At 38.2% G+C, this 22,760-nt stretch overlaps 2 protein-coding genes and 1 long non-coding RNA gene across 3 annotated transcripts; 1 reads left to right on the top strand and 2 right to left on the bottom strand.

The window, feature by feature from the left end:
* Window positions 1-2,810: 2,810 nt before the first annotated feature.
* LOC137942207 (uncharacterized) lies at window positions 2,811-3,471 on the bottom strand. The gene is made up of 2 exons (XR_011110489.1): window positions 3,231-3,471; window positions 2,811-3,099 (listed from the first exon to the last, which is right to left on the bottom strand). It is a non-coding gene; the product is annotated as an uncharacterized lncRNA (long non-coding RNA).
* Window positions 3,472-4,020: 549 nt separating this feature from the next.
* Window positions 4,021-6,929, bottom strand: LOC137940014 (ABC transporter G family member 26-like). Its single transcript, XM_068784911.1, has 9 exons — window positions 6,717-6,929; window positions 6,351-6,631; window positions 6,083-6,238; window positions 5,801-5,987; window positions 5,441-5,719; window positions 5,043-5,327; window positions 4,676-4,960; window positions 4,490-4,597; window positions 4,021-4,339 (listed from the first exon to the last, which is right to left on the bottom strand). The coding sequence occupies exons 1-9, from the start codon at window positions 6,927-6,929 to the stop codon at window positions 4,070-4,072; spliced, it is 2,064 nt and encodes a 687-aa protein (XP_068641012.1). The 3' UTR covers window positions 4,021-4,069.
* Window positions 6,930-10,590: 3,661 nt separating this feature from the next.
* On the top strand, window positions 10,591-22,640 carry LOC137941834 (uncharacterized). The gene is made up of 6 exons (XM_068787428.1): window positions 10,591-10,989; window positions 18,724-19,041; window positions 19,393-19,613; window positions 20,173-20,316; window positions 21,437-21,661; window positions 22,081-22,640. The coding sequence occupies exons 1-6, from the start codon at window positions 10,732-10,734 to the stop codon at window positions 22,328-22,330; spliced, it is 1,416 nt and encodes a 471-aa protein (XP_068643529.1). The 5' UTR covers window positions 10,591-10,731; the 3' UTR covers window positions 22,331-22,640.
* The last annotated feature ends 120 nt before the right edge of the window (window positions 22,641-22,760 follow it).

The following is a 22,760-nucleotide window of genomic DNA, read 5'->3' as shown; positions in this document are numbered from 1 at the left end:
CTCAATACTAGCTTTGTATTAAACCTTGAAAAAACATTTTATGTTCCATCATGTTCTAGAAACCTTATCTCAATTTCTAGACTTTCATCTTTTGGATTAAGTTTTAATTTCCTCGAAAATTCTCTTTAATTGTATAAAGACTATGTTCTTGTTGGAAATGGAATTTTAGATGAAGGAATGTTCAAACTTTTTTAAACCCTGCCTTTGATTATAGTCTAACTACTGTACATGGTATTAATATTGGCATTAAGCATAGTGTTATAAATGAGAAATCCTCCATGTTGTGGCATAAGAGATTATGTCAAATCTCCATTGATAGAATTAAAAGATTGGTAAATGATGGAGTCCTTGAAGCTCTTGATTTTACTGAATTTAGTACATGTGTGGATTGTATTAAAGGAAAGCAAGCCAACAAGTACAAGAACGGTGCCAGAAGGACTTCTGATGTTTTATAAATAATACACACTAATATTTCAGATCCTTATAATGCATGTTTCAATGGTCAAAAGTATTTCATAACCTTTATTGATGACCATACATGATATGTATCTCTATTTGCTTTATGATAGAAGTGAAGCAATAGATGTTTTTAAGGTCTATAAAGCAGAAATAGCGAAACAATTAGGCAAACAAACCAAAATCAAGAGGTCAGATAAAGGTGGTGAATATTATGGAAGGTACACTGAAAGGGGACAATTGTTTTGTCCTTTTTCAAGGTTTCTTGATGAACAAGGTGTTGTGCCACAATACACAATGTTTGGCTCACCGTCTCAAAATGGTGTGGCTGAAAGAAGACACCGAACATTAATGGACATGGTGAAGAGTATGATTAGTAACTTCGATCTCCCATTGTCTTTGTGGAGTGAAGCTCTCAAAACTGCAACCTATGTACTAAATAGGGTTTCAACCAAGGCGATTCATAAAATGTCGCTTATGAAAATGTTGGAAACCTAGTTTGAGGCATGTACATGTTTGGGGGTGTCCAGTTGAAGTTGGGATTTACAATCCACATGAGACAAAGTTGGACTCTAGAATAGTCAGTGAACATTTCATTGGCTATGCAGAAAAGTCTAAGGGATATAAATTTTATTGTCCATCTCGTTCGACAAGAATTATTGAATCTAAGAATGCAAGGTTCCTTGAGAATGATGAGATTAGTGAAAGTAGCCAACCTCGAAACTTAATTTTTGAGGATCATACGAGTTCTGAACTTGCTCCTACAACTTCACATAGATTGGTTGTCATTCAAGATAATCATTAGGATGCAATTTCTCAAGAACAACCAATAGTTGAAGAACCTTCTAATCATGAGGATACTCTTATAGGTCTAGTTACTCAACATTCTCAACCTGAAAATGTTGAAGTACCATTAAGAAGATCTTCAAGAGTTAGGAAACCTACAATTTCTTCAGAGTATGAAGTATACCTTCACGAATCTGACTTGGACATTGGTGTTGAAGATGATTCTATTACGTTTTCACAAGCCATGAGTGGACATAAATCCACATAATGGAATGATGTCATGAAAGAAGAGTTAATTTCAATAGCTAAAAACCAAGTTTGGGATCTTCATGAATTGCCTAAAAGGGGGAAGGCCATTAGCTGCAAGTGGGTGTATAAAAAAAAAAAAAAAAAAACTCTTTAAGCAATATTGAAAGATATAAGACAAGACTTGTAGCTAGGGGTGGCATCATACTGAGCCGATTCGCAAGCAACTAGAGCTTGGTTTGGTTACGACTCAGTTCGGCTCGATAAAACCTGAACTTGAACCAAATCCAAGTTCAAGTTTGGGCTCGTTTAAGTAAACGAGTCGAGCTCGAGCGAACTGTGGTTCGGCTCAGTGGCTCACGAGCCAACTCATTACTTAACGAGCAATTTTGATTTTCGGGGAATCAAATAAGGCTCTCTGTCTTCGGCAATTTTGCCTCTTCCTCTTCGGGCTCGATTTCGACAATCGATTTTTTGTCTTTAGTTTCAATTTCATTGAATCAATGGCAAAATCGGAAGGAAATGGGAAGGAAATCAGTGATGGCAATGAGAAGTTCACTTAGCCAAATCTTCCCCAAGTCTAAATAGAGAAAGAAGAGGTATGCAATCTGCCCATTTAGGTTAGTTTTTGTTTTTATTTGATTTCTACCTCTATTTCTACAATTTCTTCCTCTATCTCTTCATTCTTCGTCTTCAATCGATTTTTTTGTGACCAAGGATTATAGAGGAACAATCTCTTCATTCCTTCATCTTCTACGATTTCTTACTCAAATCTCTTCGTCTTCTCGGTGAGGAACAAAATACCTCGAGATCAGAAGCTGAGAACTGATAGATGAGTGGGGACCTTATAGATCAAGTGGAGAAAAGGAAAAGGTCATCCTTTCCCCCAAAGAAAGATTCCTCATAACACAGAGACAGATTATAAAAACCCTAGGTAGTCACAATTATTTGAACACTGCCTAAAATAATTCAGGAGTCAAGGTTGAACTTAAAAGAGTTAAAATGTTTTTTTGAGTTGCCTCTTCTCTGATGAGCCTAAAAATAAACGAAAATCAATGATGATGCAGTCAAGAGTAGTGCCACACTGTTGATATTAATATTGACTGATCCATATTTGAGCGAGTTCCATGCAGAATTTGGCATAGTATACTTCTCTAATCAGATAGATAATCAGATATCTACTAAAAAGTATCGAGCCCATTCAGTACAATAGATTCAGATCCTATAAACGAGCAAAATCTGTTTAGTTTTTGGATCCCTGAGATAATGCTGCTACATTTAAAATGACAACTTGTCCATTGTACAATTACCCAATACCGGAGTAAATATCAAAACAACACTCCAGAGCAAGACGAGGCATGGGTTAGTGTTTGCAGGAAGTAATACAGTCCGGCGAATTGTTAAGTCTTGCAGAAGTCTTGATGAGCCAATCAAACGCATGTATTATATACAGTTTGAAGAAATGAAAGAAAGAAAGGAGGAAACAAACATTTTTGTTTTCACAATTCCTCCACCATCTTCTTCTGTTGATATATTGTGACAACCAGAATCCCTAGAACCAAGATGCAGATCCGAAAGTACCCACGATGACTAAACTTAACACCAACCATACTAAGAGAAGAAAGGGGAAAACACATCCAACACCGAAAAACAACAATTTCATCAGAAAAAATAAAAATAAACCCGCAGTCCCCTCACTGTTTAAGGCAATTAATCAACAGAGACGAAACCCTGACTCTCACCTCTCATTCCGCATGGTGAGATTGAGTAAAGGGAGCAGAGCGGATTCCCTCGCGCCGGGTTCCGAAGACCCGAGCATGGAAACGAGCGGCTGCATCACCCCAGCAGCGGCAAAGATCGATCGCGTGCTGGCAGACGCCTTGGCGAGCTTTCAGATGTCCCTAGCCGCCTGGATTCTAGATTCCAAGTCCCCATGTTTTGATTTCTCCAGCTCCAATTTGATCGCTCTGGTTCTTCATTCGAGTCTCCCGCGGCAAGGAGAAGCGGAAAGATTCCCCTCTTTATGCGGTTAATGGGAGCCCTTTATTACGAAAATCAAAATCGGGCCCACGTCAGATGGAATTCAGAAGGATGCGATTTGGACCGTCCGATGACGATCCTTCTACGGTTTCACAGAGGGAGTTATATCCGTTAGTTGTCTCTTTCCTTCTACGGCATCTTTTCCTCTACCAAGAACTAAAGTTAATCTAATGGATTAGAGGCTCGAGCCTCTCCCCTAATCCAGAATCACGCCTTCTCAATTCTGGTCTCTCTTCTTCTCCCTATTCATCTCGCTCCCTCAACCCTATTTCACTCAATTTCTCAAAAAATCAAACTAGAGATCAACTTCAGAGTACAGAACCAAGAACATGTAATACAAAACAAAAGCACTGACTAGAAGAGGTTCATAGAAAGCAAGCAAACAAAGCGGGGCAGTGAAACTTTATAAAGAAAAAAGTGACTGTTTTATATCATTTGAAGACTGTTAAACAGAGAAACAGGATCTTCCACAGACATGATTATCACTTTCATTACAAAAAGTTGTGAAGCCGTTCTTGTTTCTACACATTTGATATGAGGGTCACAAATCGGACATGCTAATTCTTTTGCGAAGGCAAGCATAAGCGCAGATTCGATAACCCATGGCCATTGCTAACAGAACCCAGACTTCTTTATAGTCACCACTGATGTCAATTGTGTCAAACGTCGGGGAGGTCTTCAAACTCCGGCAGCCACCTTCACTCCCACATTCGTATAACTCGTAGCCTGAGTACTGAACTTTCAGTAGCAGCCTAAAGCCGTAGTAAATGAAGGATATGTACTTTAACCACTGCATGAATTTGGGAATGTGCTGCAAAACAAACGAGCTCATTACAGTGAGCATATCTGTTCAATTGAGAGATGATTGATTTAGGTATTTGGCTTCTGTCACTGGAGATCGTGGGTTCTCTTCTTCAGAACAGCTGAGATTGTTAAGAGATGGAAGATAGATAGTGAATACCTGAACATAATATCCTCCTGTTAAGAGAACCAACATGAGTACGATTGAGGCTATCATCCCTGCTCTCTTGATACTCATCACTGCAGCTCCAAACAGTTCTCCTGCACCCTGAGGAAGGGTGAATTTTTCGATTACTTCCAAATTGTGAATCGAGGAATCATATACTCCCTCTGGTGTTTGACTTACCTGAGTTGTGATGACAATGAGTAATACTGCAAAGAGTGTGAGGAAGAAGCAGGAGATTGTTCTTCTGAAGTCAGCCATGAAATAGACAATTGTCATGAACAGAGTGGGATATGATATGTGGGCGACCATGTCACAGAGTGTGCTACTCAAATAATAGGCACTCAGTCTGTACATGTCTGCTTTCTTCTCCTTGATCAGGTAGATGCACTCCAATGGGAACACATAAACTGCTCCAAAGAACGACGTGGATGTCCAAAAGATGCATATGTAGTACATCAACCCAACCTGCAGTGGGAAGGAAAAGAGTTAGATTTAGATGAACAGATTTCTGTTATCAGGATTTACTTGTTGAGATTCTGAATGCTACCTGATCTCTTAGTTGAGCTTCTGTTCCTACTTTTGATTTCCACCATAGCAGGCCTAACAAGACTGCAACTCCAAGGGTCTGCATTATTCTTAGTATGTCAAGGTAATCTCTGCACCTCTCTTTGAATGTTCTCTTTGCTAAAATCATGAACTGGTCCAACCAAGACATTGTCCAGCACTTTTTAACTTGTGCTGCTATTTGAAGATGTGCTGGTGCTTTACTAGATCTATGATTCACTTCTTTTTCGTGAGGCTCAATGTGATCCTTGTACTTCCCCTGTAGATACTAAACCCGAACAGGGAAACGAAAAATATTCAAGCCAGTGAAAGAGAATGAAGAAGAATGTAAATAAGCCGCACAATGAAGAAAATTCAGATACTTCAGAGAGAATTGCTCACTTGTATCACATCTCTTTCATAATCCTCTGCAGCTTTGGGGACCGTCAGCTCCTCTGGGACGCTTATGTTAGTCACCTGTCCAGCCGCCAAATCCAGCAGGAACTCTGCAGGATTCATGGCCAACTCTGGTGCAAATCTCAACTGTGAGAAGTACTCCAAGGACTCTCTGGCTTTTCCATAATACAGAGGACAACCTTCCGATATGAGTAACAATTTATCAAACATATGGAACATTCTGCTTGATGGTTGGTGGATCGTGGTAATTACTGTCCTTCCTGACTATGATCCATCCAATACAACCGTCATTAACACGAATTTGTTAGTGATCACAAAAAAGGATTGCCCAGAATGCGGACAAACCTTGGCTAGCCCTTGAAGTATCTGAAGCAGGCGATTGGCAGCGGTAGAGTCCAATCCCGAAGTGGGCTCGTCGAGCAATAACATTGAAGGGTCTACTAGAATTTCGTAACCTATACTTGTTCTCTTTCGTTCTCCACCAGAGATACCGTTGAGAACAAATGCACCTCCAACTTTAGTTTGCCTGCATCTGATGATGGAGCAAAAGATCATCAGTTAGCCTGGTTAAAGGTAAAGACGTTTGTAGATGTCTCTGTGAGTATTTTAGCCAAATAACATAGAGACCTTTCGAGACCCAACTCCTTCAGGACAGTCTCCACTCTGGTGTATTTCTGTCGCCGGCTCATGTCGCGGGGAAGTCTCAGAAATGCAGCAAAAATTAGAGTTTCTTCTACCGTCAATTGGGGAAAGAGAATATCATCCTGGGTAACAAATCCTATCCTGTACAACATTCGTCGATCCAGTATAAGTTTTGTATACAAATCGTGAGGAATCAGACGGCTGAAAATTGTTTGATTTGAGAGTGAGAAATGAGGGGAACCGAAATACTAACCTCCTCTTCATGGCGGCACCGTAAGGGATGTCATTGTAAGTGATCTTTCCTTCAACATTGTCCTGCAATCTACCCCCAATGATTTTCAGCAGCGTTGTTTTCCCACTCCCTGAGGGTCCCATCAACGCAAGAACCTCTCTTGGGCCTACACTCCCCGTTACGCCCTGGAGGATCTGCTTGTACATCCCCTGTTCTCTGCTCACCCGTGATGCTACTTTGGCCATTACAACCCTCACCGGGTTCTTGGACCCTGTCCGCACCCTATACTCCACATCTTCAAACTAACCCAGAAAAGGAAGCACATCAAGTCTTCAACCTTGAACAAGATTTCTGCCAAAAATATCACAAAAAGGCGAGATGTCATACCTTGAGAAATATTGGCAGAGTGGTATCTCTGTACACAGCCAGGTCCTCTTGTTCTATGTCAATCTCTGTATGTCTGGGTTGCATCTGGCAACCTGGAGTCACGAGCTCTGTATTGTGACCAACACCACCGCTGCAAGGGAGTTGCATGGCTCCCACCATTGGGAGGCTTAACGCCGTCTCCTCCTCCCTCCCATCATCCAGTCCAACTTCCATTTTTTGTCAGCTGACAAAAAAATTACTCAGGATAGAGTGGCTCCCGCAGCTCTTTTCCCAGAGACATGGCTTCGTTCATGATCTATAAGGAGTTTAAAACTCAACTAGAATGAACCAAATGCCTGGGTAGATATTACTTATTTGCTTCTCGGGAAGACGTTCTTGGTGGGTCATGAGCCGTGTGCCATCGTCGAACATCTTGTTGCTGGTAATATGAAATTAGGAGTTTATTCTTAGTTCTTGCGCATCTTTGAAGCTTCCAACCAAAGACATGGAACCTGGAGACTGCTCGGCTGCGTTGCACAAAGAAAGTGTCTAAGCGGAGCAAGATCACCCACAGGAGTTAAACCCCTACCCCTACCGAGCACACCTGACAATTGACATCCCTCTGAATTTCAGATCACCGGTTAAGGAACTCGTATGTTTTTCAATTTAAACTTTTTGTTTCCCAATAGTAAAATTGCAGTTACTGCGAGTAAATTAAGTTGTTATTATCGTTATTATAAACTTATTCATTGTTAACTAACTACATATCAGCTCTCTAATCACTCTTTATTAAGTTATTATAATCAACCAATTAAAAGTGACATTAATATAAAACTCCCAACAGTAATTTATATTTTTAATTTAATATCTATTTAAAATGTTTAGTTTAGAAAACTTATTCCAAATTCTAACCATAACGGTAATGTTATTCTAAAACACACGGCGGGGGGGAGTGAAATGAAAGTGAATTACTTTATATTGTTAGTGTGTTCAATGAAAAATATTTTTTTCTTATGTTAGTGTGCACAATAGAAAATATATCCACAATGAAGTATAATGAACTCCCCCTGCATTACATAGTTCATTAAATAACGTCGTGCGGGGGGGGGGAGTGAAATGAAAGTGAATTACTTTATATTGTTAGTGTGTTCAATGAAAAATATTTTTTTCTTATGTTAGTGTGCACAATAGAAAATATATCCACAATGAAGTATAATGAACTCCCCCTGCATTACATAGTTCATTAAATAACGTCGTTAGTATAGAATAAATTACATCACTTCATTCTCTCAGGCAAAAATGGGGGAAAGCTGAATCAGACCTATTGTGCGAATCGACCAATTCAAGCGCGCGACGGGGGTTGCTCCATCTCCCCTCCCCTCCCGCGATCCTTCAACAAAGTTTTTTTTTTCTTTTCTCCCTCTTCCCCCCACCCCCGTCGGCCTTCCTCCCTCTCCTCTCCCTCTCGACCTTCGTCGCAGAGTACGGGAGGCCTAGCCTCTGTCACAGAGCCTCTCAGCCTCCCGACTTCTTTTCTCTCTCGGCCTCCCTCTTTTCTCCCTCTCGGTGTACCGTCGAAGCACCGCTGAGGAAGACACGTGCACTTAGGAAGACGATGGTTTAATTTCTCCTTACTTAGGAAAAATTAAACCGTCATCCTAAAAATAACAATTTATAATGTTTATTTGTAAAATAATTATTTTTATTTAATTAATATATTTATATTATAATTACTATATTAAATTAGTGATTTAATAGTCATAATTAAAATATTATTAAATAAATATTTACTAAATTATTTTGGTTTAATTATCCCATTTGCTATAATTAGTTATACCAATGTTGTAATATATATATTATTGTATTAAATTAGTGGTTTTTAATGTTAAAACATATCTTATGTTATTAAAAAATAATTTATTTATTTATTATATTCGCTTATATTATTTTTTATATTTATTTATTTATTTGTAATAATTTATTCTAGTCACACATAATTATTATATTAATTTATAATAAACTATAATAATTAAGTAATATAATATATTTTTTATTAATTAAGATATTAATATATTCCAATAATACATGTTAAATCACTTATAAATGTAGTAACCATGTTTATTTTGGTTAATTATCTATTTAGATATATGTTCTATTTAAGTATATTATAAAATGTTACTCGTTTTCTTGTTTATATCATACGTTTTATATGGGGGCACTAACACTGGAATTTGTTTTCCAGTACACTTGAACTTGTCTACACTAACACCCAAAGATGAGTTGAAGTTGAATCAATTCAATTATTCACTTCAATTCAAGTTCATGGTGGACTAACCCCCCTTTAGAAAACTTATTCCAAATTCTAACCATAATGTAATGTTATTCTAAAACACATGGGGGGGTATTAGTACACCTTAAAAGTGAAAGTGAATTACGTTGTGTGTTCAATGGAAAATACTTTATTATGTTAGTGTGCACAATAGAAAATATAATGGAAACAAGAGAATGAGTTTTTTAATAAAATATTCTGATAGATTTATGTATTTAAATTTTTAACTATCAAAATAAGCTAAATAATTTCAATTTTAAATATAACAAATAATATACCTAAACAAACATGGTTACTTTTATCATGTCTAGATACTTAATCAAATAGAGTATTTTAATCAAATTATGACATTTATAATATTCTAATTATCACTCTTAAATTAGTAAATTAATATAATATTAAAATTCTTTAATATTAAATATTTAAATAGGATATTTTATTAATAAATTAAGATAAATTTTATTTAAAAATAAATTAATACAATAATTACAAGTAAAATAAAAATATTATTTAATTAATTATAAAATATAGAATGCTTAAACAAAAATATTTACTTTTATTAATATCTAGATACTTGATCAAATTTTTATTTTTATAATATCTTAATTGTCACTCTTAAATTAGTGGTTTAATATAGTACTAAAATATAAATATAATAAATAAATACATAAATATGGTATGCTATTAATCAAATAAAATAGATTTTAGTGTATTATAAATTAATAAAATAATTACATCAAAGAAGGATAAGAGATAAAAGGGGGAGGTGAGAGACAAAGAAGCCTAGAAAAAAAGACAGAAATCAAAGAAAGAGAGGAGCTTAGAGAAGGTAGTTGGTGAAAAGAGAGACTACCAGAGGATAAAGTTGGATTTTGAGACAATGAGTGGCAATAAGATAAATAGAGGGGAACAAAGAAGAAGGGATAAGGGTTTAGGGTTGAGAGGAAGGTGGTGAGGCTGGGGCAAGGCTAAGCAACAACAACAGGGGAGCAATGATCAAGTGAGAGGGAAGTAGCATGGCAACAGGGCGATAGCAATGCTTCAAAGATCACCAATCATCAGTGAGAAGAGCATCGAGAGAGACAAAAGTCGAGAGGGAAGCAGAGAGAGGAAAGGGTTGGGAAGCAGAGAGCGGAGCGTTGAGAGAGAGGGACACAAAGAGCATTTGAGAGAGTGAATAAAAATGAATTACATAGTTCATTCACTTTCACTTCCCTTCGTGGACGTACACTATCATGGGTATCACTTTCACTTTCCCTGGACAAGAGGCTGGACTAAAATCAGTTATAGGTTAAAAATTATTTTTAATTCAAAATTTTAAAATTAGTTAAATATTACTTGAATTTGAGGGGAAGAGGCTGGACTAAGCCCGGCTAACTTTGATTATACCAAAATTTGTTTTTTTATGAAAATAATTTATTCACGATAATGCCTTTCATTTGTTATATTCTCAACACTGTCAGTTGTTTTTTATATTTTCTATAAATAAAAAATCTCACGTGAAAAAAAAAAAAAACCGTTTATTTGCTCCTCATCATCGAAACAGAGGAGCCCCCTAGAAAATTCTGAACATCATACTGGATTGGGGTCTCAAGCGCCCTTCGCAGCCATTAGGTGCCGCTGCCGTCACCTGTCAATATTTCTCTCCCGTAGGGAACTCTTGAAGTATTGGAGTCTTAAAGAGTCGTTGTTCGAAACCGGAATACCATGGACGGAGCTCAGGAAATCCTCCTCAACGCTCTCAAAGCGTCGGCAGTGTCACTTCCCTCCGGTGTCTCATCCATCCAAGAACTAGACCCAGACGTTTTACGCTCGATCTGCGCTCAATGTCTCCATCTAATCAACGGGTCGTTCTCACTACCTACCGATATGCCTGGTTTGATGACCGATAGGATCAAGATATGTACGGAAATCGCGTCGGCGGTCAAAAATCTTGGATATAAAGGCGATCTGAGCTTCCATCAGGTGCGTAAATTCAGCTTCCAGATCCGGAGTCTCCCGTTCGGCTTATTTCATTTTCGTTTTTATTTATTTATCTTGCTTTTTTATTTTATTTTTAACTGTTGGCTATTCTTTGTAAAAGTGAGAGCTCAGAAGAACTTTTTATGTTTTTTATATCTCAGACTAAATGCTAATGGATCTGTTACAAAATGGACGTTAACATGAGCTTAGCGTTCTTAACGCTGCACTGTTCCGCTGCAATTGGCCTTTATTTAATACATGTCGGATTCTCAAAATAGTAAATGTTAATGAGATAGAATCCGTGAATCAGGTCCTCGACATGGAGGAGCGGGATTGTTTAAATCCCTAAACCTTCACTTCTGTTGTCACCGGAAAGCATTTTGTACTGAAATTATCGCAAGGAGCTGTATGGATTCCGATCAAAATGTTTCAAATATAGGCTTTGTGCGACAGACACCCCGAGGGCTATGAGTAACCTCTAAAAGTGAATTGACATAGGGGTCTAAATTCAGTGCGCAAAGCTCCTGTGTTGCGCATTAGTGATCCAAAGATAATTGCTTCATCCATTTTGTTGACCTCATTTTATGATGTCTTTTATTTAGTCCGAGTTGATCTACGATGTGAGCGTGGAATTATAACTTTGTCTACACTTGTACCACAGAGCCACCAATGCTAATAGGAATTAGGATTTGTAATTTCTTAATGAATGCTATCCACTTAAAATAATTTTGTCATTGAAGAGCAGGAAGACAACAATTTCTTATGAATTCACAAAGTAGAACCGCTAAAAGTTTTTAATCCCTTCATCTTATATCTCTTGGAATTCTAGATGTCCCTCCAGACCAAAAGTATCAAAGGCACTACAAATTTCAACACAACTTTAGTGTTTGACTGCACTGAATAACAATGTCTACATTATGAACATTGAGAGTCAAGTACAAACCATCATCCACAATGACAAAATGCTCCTGATCCAAGTCTTTATCTCCAAAGGATGCATTTTCTTGTGCAATACAAAACTATGAGGCTTGTTACTCCAGATTGCCTAAAAACTTTTCTATGAGATGTGTGAAACAGAGAACCGAAAATAAAATCACAGAGGTTGAACGAATGGTTTTCCGATGATTTATTCTTCTCCGTTTAGGAGGTATTTATAATATATTACAAGTTGATTTTAGGATCAATTTAGATCCTAAAATCAAGGAATAGAATCAAGAATATAATCACGGGATCGGAGGAAATAATCACGCTATACAGTTTCCTCCGATCACGCTATAAAGCTATACATTTCAACACTCCCCCTCAAGTTGGTGCATAGATATCAGTCAAACCCAACTTGTCAATTATACCATGAAATGCTTTCCCTGATACTGCCTTCGTGAGCATATCCGCCATTTGACTCGCAGATTGAATAAAGGGGAATTGTATAATCTTTGCATCGAGGTTCTCTTTGATAAAATGACGATCAACTTCAACATGTTTAGTGCGATCATGTTGAACTGGATTTTGTGCAATTGCGATAGCTGCCTTGTTATCACAGTGAAGACTCATAGGGTTGTCGTATTCAATCCCTAGGTCTCTCAGTATATTCCGTATCCATAACAACTCGCATACACCATGAGCCATACCTCGAAATTCAGCTTCAGCACTTGATCTTGATACTACCTTCTGTTTTTTGCTTCTCCAAGTGACAAGATTCCCTTCCACAAAAGTAAAGTAACCCGACGTGGATCTTCTGGTTGTCTGATCACCTGCCCAATCAGAGTCTGTATACCCTTCAATACTAGAGATACCATTTTTTGAGAATAACAAACCTTTTCCTGGAGCACTCTTTAAGTATCTCAAGATCCGATATACTGCTTCCATATGTTCTTCACTTGGTGCATGCATGAATTGGCTCACAACGCTTACTGCATATGCTACATCGGGCCTTGTGTGGGATAGGTAGATTAATCTTCCAACTAATCGCTGATAACGCCCTTTGTCTGCTGGAATTTGATCTGGAAGAATTCCGAGTTTATGATGCATTTCCATCGGCGTTTCTATTGGTTTACAGTCAAGCATTCCGGTTTCAGCTAGAGGATCCAACACATATTTTCGCTGTGAAAGGAAGACTCCATGTTTCGATCTTGCAACTTCAATCCCCAAAAAATATTTAAGTTGTCCGAGATCCTTCATTTCAAATTTAGTAGCTAAATACTCCTGTAAAGCTTGCATTTCACCTGGGTCATCTCCTGTCACGACCATATCATCAACATATACAATTAATGCTGTTACCTTTCCTTCTTTGTGTTTTATAAACAAAGTATGATCTGAGTTACTTTGTTTATAACCAAACTCCGTCATTGTAGTCGAGAATCTTCCAAACCATGCTCTAGGTGACTGTTTCAGCCCATACAATGACTTCTGCAATTTACAAACTTTACCTTGAGACAAAGAACCACTTTTTACACCTGGTGGTAGTTCCATGTAGACTTCTTCCTCTAAGTCTCCATTGAGGAAGACATTTTTAACGTCAAATTGTTGCAGAGGCCAGTCTCGATTTGCTGCTATAGATATAAGAATATGAATTGTATTGATCTTAGCTACTGGTGCAAAAATATCCTGATAGTCTATTCCATACCTTTGCGTATATCCTTTTGCAACTAGCCGAACTTTATATCTGTCAATGCTTCCATCCGGTTTGAGTTTCAATGTGAACACCCATCGACATCCAATTGTTTTTACTCCTTTAGGTTGGGGAACAAGTTCCCAAGTGGCATTTTTTTGTAGAGCCTCCATCTCTTCGTTCATCGCTTTTTTTCATTTTGGATCAGCTAATGCATCCTGCACATTACTAGGAATAGAAACCCTGGATAATTGATCAACATTAAATGCATATGATTTAGTCAACCTATGGGAGGACACATAGTTATTGATTGAGTATTTGGTCTTTGCTTCAAGATCAGGTTCATACTGTTTTTTTGAAACTCCCCTATTCAATCTTTGTGGATATCTAGAGGTTATGTTTTCCGTAGGAAGACATGTTTCAGTAGACTCATCAAACACAGGATTCGTATTTACCTGAGGAGGAACATTCTGGGTTGATTCTTCAGTTGTTGGTGCAGACGGGGGCAACTCTGGGGGTTCTTCAGGTGAAATTACTGAATCACAGTCTTGTTGCATATCATGACACTTAAAAAATTCATTCACCGCTTCTAACTCAATAACTTCGACACCTCTTTCAACATCTCCGTTAGCTACATGTGGAACATTCTCTTCATTTGAACTCTCCCCCTGAAGAGATGTCCAAGAAACTCCCCCTGAATAATAAGGGACTGATTCATGGAATGAGACATCTAAAGTCACATGGAGCTTGTTGGTGTGTGGATCATAACACCAATATCCTTTTTGAAGATCAGAGTAGCCAACAAATACACATCGCTTGGCACATGGATCAAGTTTATTTCGCAAGATCTTTGGGATATGAACATAAGCGGTACACCCAAAAATTCGGGGTTCAAGATTTGGAAGATGGGGAATTGAAATCAGGGATTGCAGCTTATGTAGAGGAGTTTGAAAATCCAGTACTTTAGAAGGTGTTCGATTGATGACGTAGGCAGCAGATGTGATAGCTTCACCCCAATAAAATCGAGGCATGTTCATGCCAAAGAGAGAGGCACATACTACTTCCAAAAGTTGTCTATTCTTTCTTTCTGCCAATCCATTCTGTTGGGGAGTATAGGTGCAAGAAGTCTGGTGACGAATTCCATGAGTGGTCAGAAAAGTTTCGAGAGAAGCATTAACAAACTCAGTACCATTGTCAGATTGCAAAACACGAATCTGCTTTTGGTATTGAGTATGTATCATGGTATGAAATTTCTGAAATGCTAGACTCACATCACTTTTGTGGATAAGCAGAGATACCCAAGTCATCCTAGTGCATTCATCAATAAATGTCACAAAGTAACGAGCTCTAGAAATAGAGGGAATCTTGGCTGGACCCCAAACATCAGAATGAATAACCGCAAAAGGTTCAAAACTTTTATTCAAACTCGGGAAATAAGCAATACGGTGGCTTTTAGCCAATTCACATGTGTCACAATGAAAATGCACATCAGTCAAACCTGAAAAAAGTTGAGGTCGCAATTTCTTAAGATAACCAAAGGAAAGGTGGCCTAATCGTCGGTGCCATAACCATACAGTTGTTTGAGCATTATCTTCACTGCTAGCGTGATTTGTCTGACTGATTTTCGATCCCCCGTTTTCTGTCAACTCTAAATAGTAGAGTTTGCCCCGTCTAACACCATAACCAAGAATCTTCCGGGTTAGAATGTCCTGAAAGACACAAAATGAGGGCCAAAAAGTTACAGTACAAGCAAGAGTGGAAGTAATTTGGCTAACAGACAAAAGGTTATATTCAAGAGAGGGAACCACAAGGACAGTATCTAATGTCAGATTATTGGATAAGATAACAAATCCTTCCCCAGTAATAGGAGAGGTACTACCATTGGCTGTTGAAATAACAGATTGTGGAGAAGGTAGGATGGATTGTAACTGACTGGGATCCCTTGTCATGTGATCGGATGCACCTATATCAATAATCCAAGGTCTATTCTTAGAATGTACAGAAAATACTAATGCATTATCGAGAATACCTGGATGAGCAACATTTGCAGTAGGTAGCTCCTGATTCTCTTCCATGGATGTCACCATAGCTTTCCCAGCAGTCTTGTTACGGGGATTTTTCGAGAAATCCCACCACTCCGGATAGCCAATAATCTCATAACACCGGTGTTGTGAATGTCCTTTTTTTCCGCAGTGAATATATACACGATTGTTACCTTTGCCAGAGGATTGAGGGTTCCGACTGTTTGATGTTCCTTGTCGGCTTTGGTTGACTAACATCGCCGAGTTCTCGGAGACTGGGCGATAGCTCCCCATTGTCTGTCTCTGTTGATATTCGCGTCTGACATAGGCATATGTACTTTCCAAATCAAGTTTGGGATCTTTTCGCAAAATTTCTCCACGAACTTGATCAAATTCGGAGTCAAGCCCACTGAGAAAAATATGAACCCGAAGCCTAGACATTGCAGAGTGCAACTGGATTAGCCCTTCGACTGTTCCTTCCTGAGATATAGTTCTATGATCAATCTCTTGGAAAATAGCAACCAGTTCATTGTAGTATGTGGATAACGGTCTACCATTTTGTTTGGTAGAAAAAGATCTCTGGTTCAGCTCAAATATACAAGTTTCATCGGACCCATCATAGAATGTTTTTGATACTGCTTCCCATATCTCCTTGGCAGTGGAGAGGCGAATAAATCGCTGCATGAGTAATGGACTCATGGAGTCAATAAGCCAACTTTTAACTCTTTGATTTTCAGTAATCCATGCTCCAAGATTAGCATCACCAGATGCTGGTTTTTTTGTTTCGCTGGTGAGGTATCCAGCTTTGTTGCGTGCACCAATTCGCATCTCCATGAGTTGGGACCATAATGAATAATTGGTCTCATCGAGGATAATTCCAGTTGGAAACGCAGAATTATCTTGGTGGACTATAATCTGTGGTGATGGGATAAGGTCGGTAGATGCGCCTGTAGGGGTGGCCATCGATCTGATTTTTTTTTTTTTTTTTTAATCCGGTCCGGTTCGGTTCAGTCCGGTCCGGTTCGATCTGGTCCGGTTCGGTACTATCTGGGCGGATTCAATTCTGGTCCGCTCCAGTGCTGGTCCGATCCGGTTCGATTTTAGACCGGTTCGGTCTGATTCGGTCGACCCGCCAGTCTGGGTCGACAGGAAAAATAAATCAAAAGTACCTAAGTTTTAAAAAAAATACCGTCGTCTTCGGCAACGGCAGCGGAGGCGTCAGCTTCGATTCGGAAAAGGGTGGTGATGCCGTCGTCGGCGCTCGTCGGCGATCGTCGGAACTCGTCGGCGACGTGATTCCCACTACGTAAAACGTTTCGTCTTCAGCAACGACAGCCTTCGTCTTCGGCAACGGCTGTCTTCGTCGTCGGCAACGGCAACCTTCGTCTTCGGCAACGGCAGCGGAGCGTTGGCTTCAGTCGTAACAGTGTGGTGGTGCCGTCGTCGGCGTCGGGACAGCCGGAATATGGAGTTGCAGAAAAAAACAGAGTTCTGCAACTCCGACGGATTTTTTCTTCCTCCGGCTTCCTCCTTCGGCGATTACAGGAGCACTTAGCTCCGACTTTCTGCGACGGAAAAGAGAGGAAAAATCTCCTGCTCTGATACCATGTCAAACAGAGAACCGAAAATAAAATCACAGAGGTTGAACGAATGGTTTTCCGATGATTTATTCTTCTCCGTTTAGGAGGTATTTATAATACATTACAAGTTGATTTTAGGATCAATTTAGATCCTAAAATCAAGGAATAGAATCAAGAATATAATCACGGGATTGGAGGAAACAATCACGCTATACAGTTTCCTCCGATCACGCTATACAGCTATACATTTCAACAAGATGTTGACTAACATCTACCAGTTTAAAGCAACAAGTCATCAATTCAATGTGAACTTGCTTCTATCTGTCTCACAAGTCATTCCTATCTATATGAACATTTTTCTTCTCAAACCTCTTCTCCTGCAACTTTTTTGTCTTGTTGCCTTACATGAGTTGCCTTTATCCACTTCCTCTGCCATCTCTTCTTCCTGAGATCGTCTAGGTAAACTTTAGGCCTGGTGTCTGTGTCCACTGCTGCATCACATTTCCTTGTCCTCAGTGCTGTTTTGAGTTTCTAATGAGTTTTAGGTTGGCTATGAAAATAAATATTGAATATTGCTTTTCTTAGAAATTGGACTAGTTCTACCATAAAATAACTAGCAGAAGTAAGGGGGCTATTTCCAACTATTATTCCAGGATCCTTCAAGCCCATAAATGATGTAAGACCATTTATAAACTAATATCTTATACCTTTGCAAATAGCATGAGTTCTCGAGTACATGTTAGAGCAATAAAATTGTCAGTAAGGGAAATCTGCTTCTCATATTTACTAGACATCTGGCTTGGTGAACATAGGGACATATTAAGTAACAAAAACAGATCAGGGCTCAGATTTTCTTTGATACCATGCATTGATGGGCTACGTCCATCCTAAATGATTACCAATAGTTAGTAACTTAAGATGCCTTCTCCAAACTCAATGAACCATCTAAAGTCAAATGATTTACACTCCTTTTCTGCACGATTGACCCACTAACAAATCTCACACCAAACAACCGGCCTAAGTCACTCTCGTGGCCATGGAATTGTGGAACTTTTTATCATTAGCACTCCTTGTTTCTAACTTAAAACAAATAGTGTGTAACTTGAAAGCTTGTATGAGCCGCAGAAAAGAAATTGGTTCTGGTTAAAATTTCTCTAACACTATGTTGTAGTTGGACAGGGATCCATCCCAAAAATGACTATCCAAAGTTAGGAGGCCATTTTTTTAAAATTCTTGGCCCTAAGTAGCAACTTACCTGGGATATGGTGCACGAACAACAAATGATGGAACTTTCACCCACAGACACTTTTCCTCTTTCATGCCTAGACTTCAAAAGTGACTCATGGAGTATGCATGGGCTATAGGTTTTGGAGACTTTACCCACCATCAACTTTCTTGATTTTTCAAGTGACAGAGTTTGGTATTAAAATCTTCATAGTTCCTTCCTTCTTTGATGGTAGTTTAATTTCTTATTTTTATTACTTGCTATAAAATCATTTTACAAGCAGAAGTATGTTGATTCAGGCAGTTCCTGTACCCTTCTGATAAGGACACATATAATGTGGTGAGATTTTTGGTGGAAAAGCTATCCAAAACGATAAAATCAAGCAATGCAGGTGTTAGAAAGGAGGAAAACATTCTTGTTGAGGGAAATAAAGTGGACAGTGGTAGGCCAGATGCTCTGGGATTCAGAGAGAAGGAGTTGCTTGATATGGAGGGTGTGAAATTATCTGAAGATCCTAGAAATGAGACTTCTACCAGCACTGAATATGTTACTGACAGAACCGACAAATCTGTCACAGAACTTGAACAAAAGTTGACTTCACTTCTGGAAGAATCATCTGAGGTAACTTTCTTTTTATGGTATAGACTGAAAGTAGTAGTAGTTACTGCATTTTTTGCTATATAATACTTTGAATTTTACGTGGCTTGTTCATGAGAAATTTTTCATCTATTAAACAAATGAGATTTTTACACTGCTCCAGTAGATGGATTATGAGACTGGCTCGCCAAATTGGCCAACTGCCCAAAATCCTGAAACTGCAGCACTTGGTATCATTTTCAGTTATTCTCTCCTGGATTCAAAGAAGTAAAGTAATTGGTTTTGTTGTGATGGTAGAACAATTAATATCTTTATCTTCTGTTGTATATGATGTTCCTTGACATGATGAGAGAAAATTTAATTGATCTATGACAGGTACAACTGAAAGTGGTAAAGTTGCAGAAGCAAGAAAAGAAGCTGGAGCTAGAAGTTGGTTCAAAGACTTCATTAGTTCAGAATCTAGACGATGACACTGTCTACTTCAAGAAACTTGTGGAAATGACACCTGATGACCAACATTCTGGGAGCTACATTGAAGAGCTTATTAAGAGAGTAGAAAAAATGGGGTGTGATATTGCAGAACTAGAGCCAAAACGGTAACAGTCATCAATGGTCTTTCTTTTGTTTGTCTCCATTGAAAGTGTTTAGTGTAAAATGGGATCACACACTTGTTTCTCTGAAAGTATTCAACTTAGCTATACCCTTGTTATTCCTGGAAACATCTATAACATGACCGGTTTTGAATATGAAGATCCAAATTAATTTTATTTAATAGGATTACAAGAGGTAGAACTCAAAAGAGAGCAAATACTCAATGTATCTTGAGAACCTGCAGTTAGAATCTACATGCTGACGAGAAGGTGCCACATCAGGATTCCATCCTTTCCACCTCATTTATGTTAGAGGTTGCTTAGTATCTTACTGGTGTGGATCATATGTAACAGCTGAATGGACTTCTTGAGTAGTATCCCATGTTCGCCTCAGAATATCCAACTTGAATGTGAACTGCCTACAAATTGATAGAAATTTGTGCTTTTCTGTTGTTGATTAGGCTTCCTTTTTTAAGAAAGGGTGTTTGTTACACAACATAATTGGTTTGATTCTTTGGAAGTCCGTGCATCTTTGATAAATGAATTGTAGTTTTTCATATGACAGAGGCATTCTTGAACAATCTATGGATGCCAAAAGCTGCATGCTTGAGCAGTCTCTGCATCATCATGTCTTTGAAGAACAGCAAGAACTCCAACTACAAAAAGTTAAGATGGAAACGGAAGCTATTTTATCTGAAATTTCAAGAAGGTATTTTTTCAATTGTGGAAGAGTTTAATTCTTCCATTCTTGTCTTTTTCTACTTTTAGTTTGTGAGAACTCTGCTGCTGATCTTTTACTATCTATCAAATTATATCTGGATTATTAGTTCACATTGCTGTACAAGGTCATAACATGCACTGGCAGTTGCAGTTATTCTGTAGACTACAAATAAGTGGTGGAACTTGTCTGTTTTGAAAAATGGTAGTTTCTTTTATTGATAGCAAGTAGTGATACAATAATAAAGTTACAATGGGGAAGACACCTAGGTTATAATGGAAGTGTCTCCCCTAAGCTAGTTTTCTTTGGGGGACCTTTTTTTTTTTTTTGCCAATGGGTCTGAGGTTGAGTTTGCTTCACGAGGTAAATGCGTCTATTTGATTTCTGTTTTCCACAAGGTCATTGATTTCATCAAAGTGAGGAGCAAATCTCCAAGGCGCTGATACACTCTTTAAGCCTAATCTATCACATTGGCTGAGTCGCCTTTGATAATAACTGTGGAGTTGAATTTCTGTGCAAATAATCTTTAGACCAAAGAGGAGGCCATGGACTTCAGCTTGAGAGAAGTTGCCAAGTCCTGCTGACCAAAAATAAAATAGCAAGAAACCCTCATCATGATTTCTGATGCAATCCCCTGAACCTGAAGGCCCTGGATCACCAATGGAGGATCCATTGAAGTTCAGTTGTGGAACTCATTGTGAAAAGCACATTCCTTAAATTTTAGTTTGGTCTAAGCTATGTTCCATTTGGTGTTATTTCTCTTACCCTTTAAACAGCTTATTTAATAGAACATCGAGGAATTACAATAATCATCCATTTATCATTAAAATGCTATTTGTAGCATTTGTAGGCAAAACAGTTGCCTTTTTAGTGCAGTTGAGAAGGAAAGGGTGAGACAATTGGAATAAATTGAAGTGCTTGTCTTAATTTTGGCAGATAAAGATCTAAGAGACACCTCTTATTATTACTGAAGACTGGAGAAACGATTAACTCTTTTATTTTTTGAAGAATTTTTTTTTTTGTTTTACATATTATGATTTTGCTTCCAGTTGAAGTCTCAAGTTTCCACTGTCAATTGTTTCTAAGTGATTTACGTTTTGATTGGTCACAGAGAGGAGGAACACTCAAGACTTATGGTTGAGCTTCAGAACCAGGCAAAAGTTCCATCCAGAAAATCTTATATAAACAGAATAACTGAGATCACCAAAAATAGCCGGAAACAGGATGCAGACATTGAGCGTATTCTGCAAGATACTCGAGAGCTACAGATAGAGAGTAACTCTATCCATGATCGCCTTCACCGTATATATACTGTAGTTAATGAAGCCGTGGTCAGGTGAGGAAATCAACAGCATAAAAAAAATCTACAAATATCTCTTTTGTTCTATTTGCGTAACTCATGGAAAATTAGCCACTTAATTTCTTCTTGACTTGTATCATATTAATGCTTCCATGTAATTTTACATCTGCTTGGTTCTACCATAGAAACCACTAGATTCATCACTGAAAGAACTTTTAGGGCTTGCAATAATTCTTGTGCTACAATAGAAACCACTAGATTCACCACTGGAAGAACTTTTAGTGCTTGCATACTTTGTCAATTACTGTCAAGATGTTTACAAGTATGTCAATTACTATCTAGAGGGTTACAAGTTTTCTGGATGTTGACGAAAAATTATCTCAATTCAGTGATTTGTTTCTAATCTAGTTGATAGTCTTCTAAACGCTAAAAGAGAAAATCGGGTTCATACTTAGGGATGCAAAAAATGATCCTGTGAGGCGGCAGGCCTATAAACTTCTAGTAAACATCCATCGGAGCTTTGAACAGATCTCAGATAAAATATTAGCAACTGACCGAGCTAGAAGAGAAGCGGCAGAGCTGGAGGCCAAGCACTCAGCCATGGCATCACAAAGTTTTGAACTCGAAAAGCTCCAATCAGATCTCGAGACTCTCAGAAAGGAAAATGACTTATTGGAACAACGCTTGAGCGGGATGGATTTGTAAATTCTCCAATATCTCCTATCTAATTATCCTTACCAGAGCAATTGGCCCTATTTTTATGTTGTCTTTAGAATTGGGTATTACTCTTATCAGTGGATGATGCTACTGGGTTCTTTTAGTGTTAGTTAAGTCTCTTGAATGGAATGAGAAGATTGTGACTTGAACTACATGATTTTGTTTTTGCCACTTGGCTTTTAATAGCTGGTTTTTTACGTTAATTATTTTCAAGTAGAACTTAGAAGCATTTGCCCTTCAATTAAAGAGGTTACATGTAAAAATTTCGTCTCCCCTATTCTTCTATGATCCTTCTAATATTGGGTGTATATTAAATTATTTTATTATTTAACAGATATATTTGAATGATCATAATTTAAAACATGATCAAACTTGAAAGTGTTGTTAAAATCCGATTGATTTGCTTAAGTGTTTGAGT

Source organism: Aristolochia californica, unplaced genomic scaffold (assembly GCF_029961685.1).
Source record: "Aristolochia californica isolate CCGP_79_NKW_82.1479 unplaced genomic scaffold, dmAriCali1.0.hap1 SCAF_9, whole genome shotgun sequence".
Classification (NCBI taxonomy): domain Eukaryota; kingdom Viridiplantae; phylum Streptophyta; class Magnoliopsida; order Piperales; family Aristolochiaceae; genus Aristolochia; species Aristolochia californica.
Note: the sequence above shows the minus strand (reverse complement) of the source record. Positions and strands in the feature narration are given on the sequence as shown.

Coding starts and splice junctions, on each gene's coding strand:
- LOC137940014 (XM_068784911.1), bottom strand. CDS start 6,929: ATGGAAGTTGGACTGGATGATGGGAGGGAGGAGGAGACGGCGTTAAGC. Junction 5,720..5,800: donor TACTTCAAGGGCTAGCCAAG/GTTTGTCCGCAT, acceptor GATGGATCATAG/TCAGGAAGGACAGTAATTAC. Junction 4,961..5,042: donor AAGCTCAACTAAGAGATCAG/GTAGCATTCAGA, acceptor TTCCCACTGCAG/GTTGGGTTGATGTACTACAT.
- LOC137941834 (XM_068787428.1), top strand. CDS start 10,732: ATGGACGGAGCTCAGGAAATCCTCCTCAACGCTCTCAAAGCGTCGGCA. Junction 19,614..20,172: donor GCAGAACTAGAGCCAAAACG/GTAACAGTCATC, acceptor TTCATATGACAG/AGGCATTCTTGAACAATCTA. Junction 20,317..21,436: donor TTATCTGAAATTTCAAGAAG/GTATTTTTTCAA, acceptor GATTGGTCACAG/AGAGGAGGAACACTCAAGAC.